Source organism: Nanorana parkeri, unplaced genomic scaffold, assembly GCF_000935625.1.
Source record: "Nanorana parkeri isolate BGI_ZX_2015 unplaced genomic scaffold, ASM93562v1 scaffold31, whole genome shotgun sequence".
NCBI classification, from domain to species: domain Eukaryota; kingdom Metazoa; phylum Chordata; class Amphibia; order Anura; family Dicroglossidae; genus Nanorana; species Nanorana parkeri.
The window spans coordinates 850,909-866,672 of NW_017306299.1; the positions used below are offsets into that span (position 1 = coordinate 850,909).

The 15,764-nt window shown below is 46.9% G+C and overlaps 1 protein-coding gene across 1 annotated transcript in view; it reads right to left on the reverse strand.

Moving 5' to 3' along the window:
- The window catches only part of CDC42BPA (CDC42 binding protein kinase alpha), a 232,860-nt gene continuing 217,096 nt past the window's right edge, over nucleotides 1-15,764 (reverse strand). The window contains exons 38-40 of the mRNA XM_018568287.1: nucleotides 7,232-7,349; nucleotides 4,151-4,305; nucleotides 1-383 (exon numbers count right to left, since the gene is read on the reverse strand). Coding sequence (XP_018423789.1) covers nucleotides 252-383; nucleotides 4,151-4,305; nucleotides 7,232-7,349 — 405 coding nt within the window. The 3' untranslated portion in view covers nucleotides 1-251. The remainder of the gene's footprint in view (nucleotides 384-4,150; nucleotides 4,306-7,231; nucleotides 7,350-15,764) is intronic.

The following is a 15,764-nucleotide window of genomic DNA, read 5'->3' on the forward strand; positions in this document are numbered from 1 at the left end:
GAGCTTGTTGCTGCCTTTCGTTGTGGCTAATGGATTTTATGGCGAGGAAGCCACGTTGTAAACCGTGTGAAAAGCAGCGATTCTACTAGCTAGAAGGTCCGTTCCGCAACAAGCTGCCTTCTTACGAGTCCCAGGCATCGCGGTGCTGCGTGGTTGGGCTGTGTAAGATATCAGGGGGGCCCCTCCGCGCTGGTTCCGCACAAGCTGGAGTTTAGGCAGCTCTTTTTAGGCAGCGGTGAGGGGCGTGAAGTTCATGCGTCCCAGCTGACATGGTCCGAACTCTCTAAGGAACTGCTCTTGGTCTTGTGAGGGGACACCGGGCTTGGTGGGCTGCTAAGATTAGAGCTGTTGGAGGCCGTCGAATGTCTTGGCGAGTCTGAGTCCTGGTGACCGACAAGAAATTAAGAGGTTAATAAGCAAATCTAGACCACAAGTAAAGAACCATTGTGTGAATTTCTAATGCTATTCAATGAGCAAGTATTACCCTACAGGTTATGGGTAGAAAGGACTGAGGGTATCATATAGCCCTCCGACTGAATCAGTGCATAGCATAGTAAAGTCTTCCTAAAACAGAAGCTATTCACATGTCTCATTCTATGAAATATAACAAAAAATATATATGAATATACTGTCTAGTTCTCATTTTAGGACACTGGGCAGAACCATGCAAATGATTCCGTTATGCCTCACCGGCCAAATGCACATCTAGAACCGCTGATGTATAGTACAGATACCGCCAATTATTAGAGTGTTTGGAATAAATGGCTCTACAATATTAGGTTATATCTGCGCTACATACCAGCGGTTCTAGACGCGGAGTTGGCCAAGGGGGTGAAAAATAAGGATGTGCTCGTCTCCGCCCACTGTCTCAAAATGGGGAATAATCCTCTTATTTTTGTGATATACGGTAGAATGAAACATGTCAATACTTTGTGTTCCAAGAAAGTTCTACTGTAATAGTGCTATCCAATCAGAAAGTCAGCTCAATCTACTGGCGAGTTTCTTACGATTTTTGAATTGCCAGATTGAGCAGGACTTTCAAAAGGCCTTGAAGTGATCATGCAGCTTGCAGTCCGGGTGATGCAGGAACAAAATGAATTTGAATGTGATCAGGCAATAATTGGACTGCAGTATGCAGGCTCAGGATTAGATGTTCCCAGAACACCAGGTTTCCACTCCTAGAGGGTTCTACAACGCTAGGAGGTCCATGGGTACCCAGGTCTCCACTCCCAGAAGGTTCAGGTGTACTCAGGTTTCCACTCCTAGAGGGTTCTACAACGCTAGGAGGTCAATGGGTACCCAGGTCTCCACTCCCAGAAGGTTCTACACTGCTAGGAGGTTCAGGTGTACTCAGGTTTCCACTCCCAGAGGGTCCTACACCGCCAGGAGGTCCATGGGTACCCAGGTCTCTACTCCCAGAAGGTTCAGGTGTACTCAGGTTTCCACTCCCAAAGGGTTCTACACTGCTAGGAGGTCCATGGGTACCCAGGTCTCCACTCCCAGAAGGTTCTACACCACTAGGAGGTCCATGTGTACTCAGGTTTCTGCTCCCAGAGGATTCTATATTTCCAGTAGGCCCTGGTTTACTCAAGATTCTGCCCCCAGAGGGTTCTACACCACCAGGAGACTGGGGGTACTTGGGTTTCCACTAACAGAGAGTTCTACACCACCAGGAGGACCAAGTGTACTCAAGTTTCCATTACCAGGGGGTTCTACACCGCTAGGAGGATTGAGTGTACTCAGGTTTCTGCAACCAGAGGGTTCTACAAACACTAGGAGGTCCAAGTGTACTCAGGTTTTCGCTACCAGAGGGTTTTACATCTCCAGGAGGACTTGGTATACTCAAGCAACACAAGAATGACAAACAGAAGCTCTGGGGCAGCCAGGCTGTGTGCACAGCACAGATTCCCATGCCAAATTATTGAGCATACTTCTAACATGTGAAAAAGGTGGTGTGGTCAATCCATAAAGTGTATCTAAAGCCAAAACTGTAGTACCCCTACCAGGTTCTTCTGTTCTCTGTGCCCCATTGGCTAGATTTCCCTTTGCTTCCCGTCCTTGAGTAACAACAAGAAATGAGAGGAAATCACCGCTGTCACCAGAATACCTGTGTCCCCATTGGGAGATTTCCCCTCTATTCCCATTCTGGTGACAACTCTAAAGTTCTGTAATTCTGCCATTTTATATACTAGTGACAATAGTCACCAGGACGAATTTAGAGGGCAAATCTTCCCAGCAGGACACAGTAATACAAACCCGATAGAGGTTGTAACACTTCCCCACTCTATCCAAAACTAACAACATAAGTTTGGGCGTTAGATACTCTTTAAAGTACGGTGAACTTACACAGACGTGTTCAGTGAGAGGCGGCACACAGTGTGAAATGTGCAGTTAGTGCAGATTAAATGTACTATCAGCTTCTATTGTGATTTACCCCCTCCAGTGGTCAAAAGTAGCTCTGCACCAGTTTAAAATGTACTTCTGCCCAAGTCAAAGTTTGTTGCCTGTTTGAAGCGAACAAGAAAAAAAAAATCACAAAAATAGTGAGAAAACATGTTTAAATGTATGGAAAAAAAACATTGCAGCTATATATGAAAAATATCCCAGAAATCTGCCTGCCTAGACGCCTCATTTCCTTGTGCCCACCGTGTACCTTTTCCCATCTTTAAAGTGACCCTGTCACCATGTAAGTACATTTGCAGCAGAAGCCTCCTGTAAAAGAAGAGAGGAAAGATCCAACTCTCCGACAGGCGGCGTGCTGAATCCTCTCTCTTTATGAGCTCTGGGCGCTGCGTATATCCCACAATTCTGGGTGTAAGGAATAGAGCGTTCCCTGCTGGGTGCTGTGGTCCTTCCCATCGACCCCTTCATCACTACTGCCACCTGTAGTGGCATGGGGGTCTACTCAGTGTTAAGTTAATCTGAATTCTCTCTTGTAGGCAGATTTCACACAGGTCCTCGCATGTTCAGTGGGAAGGTGTTTCCTGAAGCATACAATGTGCAACTTGCCCTCTGTCTCTGCTTTCTTTATAACCAATCATGTTCAAGCTTCCAAAAAAAGCTAGAATATGATGAAATAATGGCGGGAGATTTTTTTTTTAGATTGCAGGGTTAGACAAGACACCGGTTATATTATATGTCTATAGTCCTGAAGAAGGGGGGCATTTGCAACTCCCGATGCGCGTTGGTGATTGCAAATAAAATAACAAAGTGAGCCAAAGCTTTCATTTAAAATTTTGATTAAAGCGTTCCTTGTTCTAATAACTTTTTGACCCTTTACACATAGAGCCTGGCATGTTATTAAACCTGGTGTTACATGTAGTAACCCTTCAACCTGTGCGCTAAACATACATCACATGTACTGTAAGTGTAGGAGATACTGTTAGCGCTCTCCATAAAAGAGAGATCCGAAACACAGGGAATATAGCAGCGGTCACTAAATGGCGGACCGCAGTCCAGACACGGACCGAGTGGCGGTTCTGTCCAGACCGTGGTCACAGACCTGCACTGGGTTATGGTTAACTGACAGTTAATACACCGGCCTCGGAGGCCACAGTTCCTACTGCTAGCCGCAACCCAGTGCAGGACCTCCCTCTGCTTCAGTCATTGGTTGCTAGGACCGCTGGCTTCCTAGCAACCAATGGCGTCAGGCAAGCATGGCCAGCTCCTCAACTACAAGTGATCTGGGCGGCTGTACAGCCACCCAGATCACTTGTACTAGTCTGCTATTGTGTCGATCCCCCCCCCTGCACCACCTCGCCGTGGTTTTCGGGTCCCCCGCTCCTCTAGGAGGCCTGGGACCACAGAGCAGTGTCAGGATACAGAGCGGGAGCAGACCGGGTAACATCTGTTTCCCGATCTGTTCTGTGATCATCAGCTGTCAGAAGCCGGCTATACAGACTGTCTGTGCTTGATGGTCTGTATTGGAGGGCAGGAAAGACATCCGAGGTCTAAATGACCGCTGATTTCTCCATAAAGAGAACCTGTTACCTTTAAATGCTGTCACATAGGGGCTTGTTAGCTCCTTTGTGGTAGCAAAAGTTAAGTAAAAAAAATGAAAAAGAAAAAAATAAAATAAATAAAAATAAAAAAATGTGATAAAAAAAGTAAAAAATATAAAATAAAGGTGATAAGTAAAAAATAATCTCACCTCTCTCTCATATTCCCGAGCTGGAGCGTCACTTCCTTGGTCAAGTCCTCCAGAAGATAAAGACCCATCAGACGGCGATGTCATAGGCTGCCGCTTCGCTCCGTAGCTCCCTCCCGAGAATTCTCGCCGTAGCGCACTACCGTTTTGCGACGACCCTGGAAGCGAAGGAGGACGATTATTTGAATAGAGAGAGAGAGAGAGAGCTTTGGCTCTGTTGGAAGATAAAGTACATTTATTTGATGTACATCAGTATACACAGCACTCAGAGGGGTGCAATTCATGGAAACTCACAAAGCTGAACTTTCAGTTTAACAGTGGAGCTTCAACGATCCCTCATCAGATCCCTATTAATATAGACCAGAGTCTCAAACCTTTCATTTATAATAAAGTGACACTAAGCTCAGAGTTAAATATTAAAGATACATTCAAATACCTTAAATATTACTAAAAATGTATCTTATTTGTGTATCACTCGGCTGTAGATCCTCCAATCATCTCTGAATTGGTGCTGACACTGTCCTTCCTTCTGGAGGGTGACTACTTTTGTTCCCCCTGGTCCCTGTGTGTGTTGTAAAGTAGTCACCGCTCCAAGCTCACTCCTGTGATGGACTACAATCTCAATACAAATTAGAAAACTAAACATGAGATTGTAGTCCATCACGGGAGTGAGCTTGGAGCAGTGACTACTTTACAACACACACAGGGACCATGGGGAACAATAGTAGTCACCCTCCAGAAGGAAGGACAGTGTCAGCACCAATTCAGAGATGATTGGAGGATCTACAGCCGAGTGATAATAACAAATAATACATTTCTGTTAATTGTTAAGATACATTAAAGTATTTGTAAGATTTAACTCCTGAGTCTAGTGTCACTTTAAGTACCTCATTGTGTGCAAGGCACCACTCTGTGCATGCCAATTCATTCTCAGTGCCACCACAAACTATAAAAGTATATCCACATACAACATATGACCAAAAGTATGTTGACTCTCCTCCAAATGATGGAGTTTGGATGTCTCCAGGGAAGGGCGCTGCTGCTACTACACTATAAAAAGACATTTTAGACATTTGTGCTCTTCCATACTTGTGGTAACCGTTTGGTGAAGGTCCTTTTCTATTCCAGCATGACTGCGCCCCTGTGTACAAAGCCAGCTCCATAAAGACATGTTCTGATGAGTTCAGTGTGGAGGAACCAGGGTGTCCTTCAAAGGACCCTGACCTCAACCCTACAGAACACCATTGGGATGAATTGGAAGAGTGATTGTGAGCCAGACCTACTCATCCAACATCAGTACCTGACCTCACAAATGCTCTGTAGTCTGAATGGGAACAAATTGCCACAGACCCCCTCTGAGAGCCTTCCTAGATGAGTAAAGGTTCTTATAGCTCCAAAGGGAAAGGTGGGTTCATATTAAAGGCTATAGTTTTATCATTTCCATATTTCCTCATTACATACACAGAATCTGCTCCCTGCTCTGCTGCATTACCTCTCCTTCTCACACTGCAAGCCTATAAGACAGGCGACCCCCTGAAAGCAATGGCCCCCCCTGGGTGGCTGATATCTCGGGTCACAAGGCAGGGTCCCTGGGGTAGCTAATCATCTCTGCCTCTCCGGATTTATCTGCAAGCCTCTTCATTTATTATTATGTAGATTATGGAACAGCAAGCAATGAAATGTCCAGTCACCTTAAACACTGCAATGATGACAGAAACACAAGAAGAAAATGAAAGAAAAAACATGAACTGAAAGCAAATTGAATTCCGTAGCAAGTCTGTTCTGCAAACAGTCCAAGTCACTTTGAGTTCTTTTACTGTTTTTGTTTTTATTTCTGTACCAGGAGAGAACATAAGGGGGAAGTGAGGGGGGGTTGGGGGTATGTCCCATCTTCCAAAAAGAAAAGGTTCTAACCCTTCTCCTATCCCCCCATCCTATAGTACTTTATTATTATATTTATAATACTTATGATTAATATAGATGATTTATTTTCAGGTTATAGGCAAGAACTGTTCTGATACCAACGTGCTTAAAGAAAGACTCACCTTGCCATTCAGGCCAGCTGACATTGTGTATACCAGGGGTGAACAACCTCGGCATTCCAGATGTAGTGAAACTACAAGTCCCATGAGGCATTGCAAGGCTCCAACAGCCACAGGCATGACTCCCAGAGGTAGGGGCATAATGGCATTTGTAGTTTCTCCACAGCGAGCCAAGGATGGCTACCTCTGGTCTATGCAAAGGGCCCCTCTGTACCATTGACACTCACCCAGCCAGTGGTAACCCGCCGCTCCTTCACTTACAATAACCACGCAGTGTGAGGGCCTTCGTTAACTGATGCAATGTCATAGATTTTTCGGGAAGACACTAAACTTACTTAGTTTTGGTAAACTTAAAAGCTTGACTCCAGGTTACATTTCTGCATGGACACCTTCTTTCCTGGTGTCATGTGACATCCTGGGGTCCTTCTCTACTTCCTGCGGTGATCAGTACTCTATGCCAGTGTAGTGATGCACCCATAAAGGCTCGCAGGAGGGTTGAATGATGCTGGATGTCAGGACTAGTGCAGGCCCACAGAGCAGTGAGTGTGTGGGTAACAGCACTGGGAAGATGGTGAGTATTGCCATGAAGACTGCTTGTTTAATGCATGTTCCAATGCATTTATGCCTTGCAGTTTTCTCTTAGCCTCCCCCTTGCAAAGTCCCACAAATACCTGTTGCTCCCGCCAGTAAACTTTACTTGACGTAGCCTCTGTGATGGGGTGACAACGATGCTGCACTGCTCCTGAATTCAGAGCAGAGTTGCCCCTCTCATGTAGGCTGTGCTTGCTTGCATTACAGTGGGAAGGAAAAATGTTGCAGGGGGCGTGGCTATCAGCATTGTGGCAAGACTATAGCTTGTCAATCAGCACCTGACCACACCTAGTCCCGCCCTCTACTTTCTGGATTGACAGTACTGCCTCTGTTGCTGAAACCCTCCCACTGTGAGCTGCAGTGTCTGGGAGGAGGGAGCGTGTGAGACACAAATGAATATGAGGATAATGATCAGACTCCCTATTGGCTGCAGCGGGCAATCAATACTTACTTGCGGCGAGGCCACTGCTGGCACTCATTGACCGGCCGGGCTCTCCGCGCGACTTGGTGATTGACGGAATACTGACAGAACCACTGAACATCGACCGACTGTCCTGGGCCCGGGGATTCTGTATGCGGCAGAGGGAAGACATGTAAGTTTGCTTTGCACAGAGCAGGAATGAGAAGACAAATGACCGACATCAGCTAATAAATCAAACCAAAAGCGGCACGGAGGCGCTGCAGACAGACAAAAGCCGAGCCTGCAACTTCCCCTTCAACAAAATGACGACAGCAAAACCCCACAATGACGCTCCACTCAAACACAGCGCAGCACAATGGGCACAATGCAGGTGATGGGATTTCTGAGTGCAACATGACGGAATGATGAAGAAAAGGGGCGGACCTGCCGAAAACCTACCACATACAGGTTTGGGGGCTGAACTAATATTCATAGGCATTTAAAGCTGGACTCCAAGCAGGTATAAAATGCACAAGAAGCCAATCAGCTGTGCTAACAGCAAACATGCTGATAGGAAGAGAGAGCAGAGTGACAGAGAGATGAGCTCATCAGTCTGCTGCTTCTCCTTTCACTGTCCAGTCACAGGCTGGGGGACGGACAAGACCTGTAAGTGATGAGAGAAAAACGAGGTCTCCTGCCCCTCCAGACAGGACTGTGCTGTGTGATAGAGCTGTGTAAATCTCAGGACTGGATATACAACAATACAAATCGTTGTCCAGGTAAAACAGCTCCTGTATATGCCATTCATCAATGTACTTAGCTGTTTTCCTGGAGTTCAGCTTTAAGTCAAATGACTGCACCTCAATATGGCTGCCTCAACACATGAAGTGCCCTAGTGCCCTAGCAGATCATTATTAGGATCTGTCCATCATATTTCAGGAGGAATATACTTTTTAAAGTGTATGTAAAGCCAAAACTTTTTAAGGCTTGGATTGATGAGGGGTTAGAAACTCGGTCCGGTTTTTATTGCTGTCTGCTTCCTGTCGCCAGGAAAGAAGGCGAGGGTAAAGCCAAAATTTTGAGTTGCCACCAGAACAGTGTGGGGAATCATCCAACGGGGACACTTGTTCCTGTGACAACTGTCTAAGAGGGGGATTTCCCTCACACTGGAAAGATATCTTCTTCCTGTTGAGTCTGCATGACAGGAAGTGAAGAGAAATCTCCCTAATAAGATAAAAAACTGACAGAGCTTTTAACTCTCCCCAATCTAAATGGAAAAACGTTCACATTTACACTAGCACATGGGGCCGATCACATGAGTCTCATGAACGCCTCCATTAAGATTCATGCAACTTCCTGCAGACGGGAGGCCTTGTACAACATAATGACAGCCACCGCCCACAGCCTGTAAATGGGGCTTAAAACCTATGTCCACGTTCTGTTGGGGAGATGCAGCAGAGTCCTCCCGCACTCCTTACTGGTATGTCCCTTGCGGTGGGTGGTGTAGTGACTGCGGATGATCCAAATAGTAAAATATATCACCAGCACGCCGTGGTTCAATCTTCAAGCAGCGATCATTTTATTGATGCGCACACATCTTGTCACATTGCAATGTTTCGGGGCCACTCAGGGTCCCTTCATCAGGCATGAGTGGCCCCGAAACGTTGCAATGTGACAGGATGTGCGTGCATCAATTAAATGATCGCTGCTTGAAGATTGAACCACGGCGTGCTGGTGACATAACGGACAAGACCTGTAAGTGATGAGAGAAAAACGAGGTCTCCTGCCCCTCCAGACAGGACTGTGCTGTGTGATAGAGCTGTGTAAATCTCAGGACTGGATATACAACAATACAAATCGTTGTCCAGGTAAAACAGCTCCTGTATATGCCATTCATCAATGTACTTAGCTGTTTTCCTGGAGTTCAGCTTTAAGTCAAATGACTGCACCTCAATATGGCTGCCTCAACACATGAAGTGCCCTAGTGCCCTAGCAGATCATTATTAGGATCTGTCCATCATATTTCAGGAGGAATATACTTTTTAAAGTGTATGTAAAGCCAAAACTTTTTAAGGCTTGGATTGATGAGGGGTTAGAAACTCGGTCCGGTTTTTATTGCTGTCTGCTTCCTGTCGCCAGGAAAGAAGGCGAGGGTAAAGCCAAAATTTTGAGTTGCCACCAGAACAGTGTGGGGAATCATCCAACGGGGACACTTGTTCCTGTGACAACTGTCTAAGAGGGGGATTTCCCTCACACTGGAAAGATATCTTCTTCCTGTTGAGTCTGCATGACAGGAAGTGAAGAGAAATCTCCCTAATAAGATAAAAAACTGACAGAGCTTTTAACTCTCTCCAATCTAAATGGAAAAACGTTCACATTTACACTAGCACATGGGGCCGATCACATGAGTCTCATGAACGCCTCCATTAAGATTCATGCAACTTCCTGCAGACGGGAGGCCCTGTACAACATAATGACAGCCACCGCCCACAGCCTGTAAATGGGGCTTAAAACCTATGTCCACGTTCTGTTGGGGAGATGCAGCAGAGTCCTCCCGCACTCCTTACTGGTATGTCCCTTGCGGTGGGTGGTGTAGTGACTGCGGATGATCCAAATAGTAAAATATATCACCAGCACGCCGTGGTTCAATCTTCAAGCAGCGATCATTTTATTGATGCGCACACATCTTGTCACATTGCAATGTTTCGGGGCCACTCAGGGTCCCTTCATCAGGCATGAGTGGCCCCGAAACGTTGCAATTAAATGATCGCTGCTTGAAGATTGAACCACGGCGTGCTGGTGACATACTTTACTGCTGGGGAGATGCCCCTTCACTTCCTGAGGCGTAGACATGGCTGTACCGCTGGGGTCTATGAGACTTCTAGAACTTGCATCCGAGGGCCTGAAAGTACAGCGGGAACCCTAATAATCTCAGGGTATAAAAGAGCAGATTTGTCTAATGTAGAACAAAACCAGCATGACGTGGGGTTAAAGGAGAACTATGGGGTCAGGGCTTTTCCCCATAGTTCTACTTAGGGTAACGGGAGGACACAAACTAACGTCCTCCCGTCACCCTAGGCTCAGTATACCGCGAGCTACAGCTCGCTCTATACCGAGACGCCACAGCGGATCCCGACATCGATGTCGAGATCCGCCCAGCTGCGTGAGTGACAGCTGTACCCGCCCCCTACCCCGTCCGTTCCACCAGTCAGCGCTGGCAGATCGGAGCGGGGAGGGGGGAATCCAGCCCCTCCCCTGTCATGGCAGAGAGCCGTGACAGGATCGAGAGGTGTGCGAACGCCGGTATATGTTCGCTCACCTCCCGATCTACTGAGCCGACCTGTGACAGTCTCATTGTCACAGGTCGGCTAGAACTATGAGGTGAGTGAGAAGCACTCACCTCATAGTTCTCCTTTAAGTTAAGGAATTTAGAATTGAATTGACCCTGGTAAGTTTATTGTATTCAGAGTTGAGCTTTAAGGGGGACCCTTTGAACCTCTGAAACAAGCTATACGTTACTGAATGTACCTTATAATGAAATAATTTCCTAGATCTTACAGATAAGTGTCTGGTTATTTTCTTCTTGCACATCAGCAATAAAGAGAGGCCCAAACCCCTCCTTACTCTATCCAAATCTCAAAAAAATGGCTTCACATACACTTAGGTTGCTATAAGTCTTCAGCAAAGCTGCTTGAAGCTCTGCAAATGCTTCATGAAGACCGGCTGTACACGCTGCTCAAGCTGAGGTCGGTGCGAGCAAGGTCTTAAAGTGAACCTGTTGGTTCCCCTGCCTGGGCAAAGCACAGATTCACTAAACATGTGACCACAGAAGAACCAATGACAAGTCTGAACAATAAAACACAGCAAGCCCTGCCGGTGATGTGAAGGGAGACATAGTGGAGGTTCCCTCTAAATGACCAGACTGATGATGAAGGGGTGCTTGGTGACGGAGCAGGCACAATGGCATGAAGCATGGAGCAAGTGACGATGAGAAGCCAGGCAAACCACACAGGTTAGTACAGCGAAGGGGCTCGCCTGTGCGTACCCTGTGATTGGTGGGGGTGGTACTGAGAGACGGGGAGGAGTAGGAGGAAGAGGCGGGGTGTGCGGGTTCGGAGGACAGGAAGTTTTCAGCAGAGTTTACAGTCATGTGATAGACGTGCTCAAAGTTGCTCGGTGTGGAGATCAGGCTGGAGTGATGGCGGAGGGGGGATGGATAAGGGGACCTCGGCTGATAAAGAGACAGAAAGGAAGACACAATCAGCACAGGGAAACAGCAAACCCTTTCCCTGCCAAAGGACGTCCCATTAGTGGGTGGTGACACCGGGGCCTGCAAAACCTGTTTAAGGGGACACACAATGCAACATGGCGGAGCTCCTGCCTATTCCACCGTGCTGTGTAACAATGTCATTTGGAGGGGAGCTTAATGTGACCCCGATACAGTCCATATACCCATCGCACTCAGAACCGCTGTTCCATGGAATAGGAAGTGGGTGCAGCGGATGTCGACGGGTGGCTCCCGTCAAAATATACAAAGTTAAACAATGGACACCGGCACTCCAAAGCAGATCAAGTACGTCTATTTATTCACGTACATGTTGCATATTTCAGGATTGCCCATCTCCTGGGTCCCCACCAACCTCTCACTGGTTCCTCCTGCTGACCTCCATGTCACTGACCATGGACCCCACAAAGCTACTAGGTCACCCCCTTGTTGTCTCTGTCCTGGCTGCCTACCTCTACACAGGCTACACCCCTTCAGTCTATCATGAATGCTATTGCCAGGCCCATCCAGCTTGCCAACCATTCAGTGCCCACCACCCGTCTCTGCCAACCCCTCCCGCTGGCTCCTGATGGCCCAATGTATAATATTCAAAGCACCAACCCCAAGCTACATCACCCGGATATCAGCCAAACCCTGCTTCTTGCTCTCTGGTTCCCTCATCACCTCCTCCCATGCTCACCTCCAGGACTTCTCCAGATCCTCCTCCTGCTAGCAGGCTGCTGCCATTGTTGAGCTCTGCTTTTGAAAATGTTAATTGCCTGGCTGTTTCCTTGATCCCAATTGAGTGATTGACCTGGAACAGGTAGGCAAATCAGTTTCCACTCTCCACATTTACAGCTGTTCACTTTTTCTCTTGTGGACAATTCAAGTCAAGGTCATGGAAGAAGGATGCCTGTAAGTGGCTAGTAGAGTCACAAGACTCTCTGCAGCTCAGGTAATGCACAGCCATCACCTCTTGATTGTTCGACTGTACAATCCAATCATAGCTCTGCACATAATGCCGAAATCAGCCCCCCCCCCCCACCTCATAGTGTATCACAATTAATATTTTATATCTTAAACACCAATGGTGGTAAATAAAGGGGTGGAGACTATACAAAATGGCGCCCCCATCATTCACGCATGCCTAGGAAGTGAGATCCCTACAGAGAGCTCTGACAACCTTTAGTTAAGGTTCAATAGCAGACGTGGAATTTACATTTTTTAGATATTAATAGAAAAAGGGGAAAAGCTTTGAAGAAGAAACAGACTGCCATGAAGGTTAATTCAGCAGGGAAAACATTAGTGGTGATTCTCCTTTAAATGCTTATTAAAGGGGACCTGTCATGCTTTAAAAATGAAGGCAGACATTTTGCAATCAGAAACAGTCTTGGTCATAACGAAGCCTTGTAATTCATTAATATCAGCACTGAGACTGGAGGCATTAGTGTCTTATGCATTCATTGCACTGGCCTCAGCTTGCCTAAGATCAGTATACAGTATATACAGCAAGCTTTCACAGATTGTCATTAGCTTCAACTGCTTCTGAAGCAGTCCTCCCTCCCATTAAGACCCATGTTTAATACCCCCCACCCCCCTCTAGTGCTTTAAAGAGACCCTGAAACCTCCTCCCTCCGTGCATTTCATTGCTCTCTCCCCTTCTGGGAGAATCTAATTACGGTCTGTGCTGACCCAGCTCCTCCTCCCCTCTACTTATCTCCCTACATAAGCTTTTATGTATCGCTGGGGAATACTATAGAGATGGGGTAGGCAAACTTTGGCCCTTCAGCTGTAGTGGAATCACAAATCCCGTCAGAAATCATGCATGTGGCTGTCAGAGTCTTGCAATGCCTCATGGGATTTGTAGCTTCAGCACAGCTGGAGGGCCTGAGTTTGCCTTCCCCTGCTATAGAGTGTCACTCGAGTGATAGCTTTGAGCTTGCACGGCCTGCTGACATCCAAGATGGCGGCATTCACCAGCAGTCTCGGGGCTTTTGGATGTGTACACAAGGGAGGCTTTTACAGATAAATGCCAATAATAAAATATGCGGAATAAACATAAATTCTAATGGGAGGATTCTTCTTGAATTTAATTGTCCCATGATGCATTGCAAGGCTCTGATAGCCACAGGCATGACCCCCAGACGCAGAGGCATGCTGGAGGGCCAAAGTTGCCCACCCCTGATCTAAAGATTAACAAAGCTCATTGAAATGTTTGCGAACGCTTTGCAGAAGCTTGCCGTACATGCTCCTCTTAGACATGCTGAAGCCCGTGTGAACAAGATCTTTGGAGGTTCCCCCATGATGGGTTATAGTGAGTATTGATTTATGACTCCACGGCATAGAGGTGACGGGCAAACTTTAGTAATACAATTTACAATGTACAGTAAATAAAACTGGCGTTATGTACTAAGAGAAATAAAGGGGTCACGTTGCCAACTTTCTTCTTCTGGCTTTGATATGTCACCGGCCCAGTACAAGTAAGCCAAACCCCTAATTTGCACACTTGCTCTGCAACATCGTATTAAAAAAAAAAGGTAGTAAAGTGAATGGACCAGCACAGCAGCCACTCCTCTAGCATTTTCAGGTGGGTCAGCAGCTGCACCCCACTTATTTCTCTATATAGAATCATAATTTGCCCATGGCTCTCCAGCTCCACCTTGTGGCTGCTGTAGGAATTACACTCAAGGTACTGCAGGTCACCAAGTGCACCCATAACAGGATAAATAGTATGGAATGATACAAGGACATCCTGCCGTCAGTCTCCTGTTAAAAGTCCATTACTGTGCGCAAAAAATGGTTCACATTATAATGCAATTCAGTGACTTCATCAAGACAGAAGCTGTGGTGCGCACGGCCGTATCGGGCCGTTCCTGGGAGGGACAGGTGCTGCGTGTGATTGCATGCAGCAGCCTGTTCTTTCCTATGGGAGGACGCGGCCACACGCTGTCATACACACACCCGAACTGCACATCCATGCGGGTCAGGGTGCCCGTGCTCGGACGCAGACAAGAAAGGACACTCGGACTTGCAGTTTGGGTCTGGGCTCGGCCGCGTCCTCCCACAGAGAAGAACAGGTTGCTGCGTGCAATCACATGCAGCACCAGTCCCTCCCGGGAACGGCCCGACTTTACGCTGTGTGAATGAGGCCTAAAGCTGAACTCCGGGCACAAAAACTCTCAATTAAATATATTCCTCAATCGTCACAAAGGATATAACTTTGTCCGCATCAAATGTCTTTGCAATCCCATATATCACATTGTACAAGTTGCAGTGGCATCATCACTGTGCTGTGCAGAGAGCAGAGATGTGGGAGGGGCCAGCTGGCCCCACCCACTATAGGCTGCCTGCACAAAACCACAGGAGGGGGAGGATACCAGACCAGGCACCCTGCACAAGGAGAGCGAGCGGCAGTGATCGGTCTTTTTTACAGGAAGCTGCAAATTCTTCTATTGCATTACTGTACAGATCTGGAAGAAATACTCAAAGCTCCCCAAAATGTAAGGAAGAATACATGACAATATTTTTTTACCCAGGAGTTCAGCTTTAATAACTGCACATGTGGATTGCTTTAACCATTAAAAGCCTTATAGTGTCTTGTAGTATCTGAGGCCTAACACAAACTAACATAGCCCTAAACTGAGCTTAGAGGGCCAAGGAAAGGAGACCTGGTGGACCCGCACTAGTTCAGATCAGAAGCCAATCTTCAGCCACCACTGTACTGGTACAAGATGAGCCGGCTCACATTTTCATTCTGGACCTTACATGAACTCCATTTGGGGTAAGGCAGGGGCAGGGTCGGGTTTATATTGCTGGCCCTGCTGGGGAGATTTCCCCTCCCTTCCTGTCCAGCAGACACCAGGACAATAAATGAAGGGAGAGGTTATCAGCTGATGCCGAATGTAAAGCTCAGTTTCTATTAAGGAGACGATCTTATACAGAGAAATACTTCATGATCCATAGCAGCCAGCAGTCCGCTCCTCATTCTGCAGTGCCAGGATATGGACACTCCTGTGTCATTAGGTACCATGCAGAACCAGCAGTGGGCACTCATCCTGCAGTGTATGAGATGATGTTTGCCAAAGAGGGGTGGCGACAAGACCACCAAAAAGAGCGGCATTGGGAGACCAGTCGTCACAACTGGAACCAGCGGGGAGGAAGACTGGGTGAGTGTAAAGGTAGGCAGGTATTCCACTGTATTAGACCATCCCCTGGTAAAGCAAGCTCAGCAGGAGTGGAAGGGGCAATGGTAATTATTGTACTTATGCTTGGAGGATATAAATATATATATATATATATATATGTGTGTGTGTGGTAATT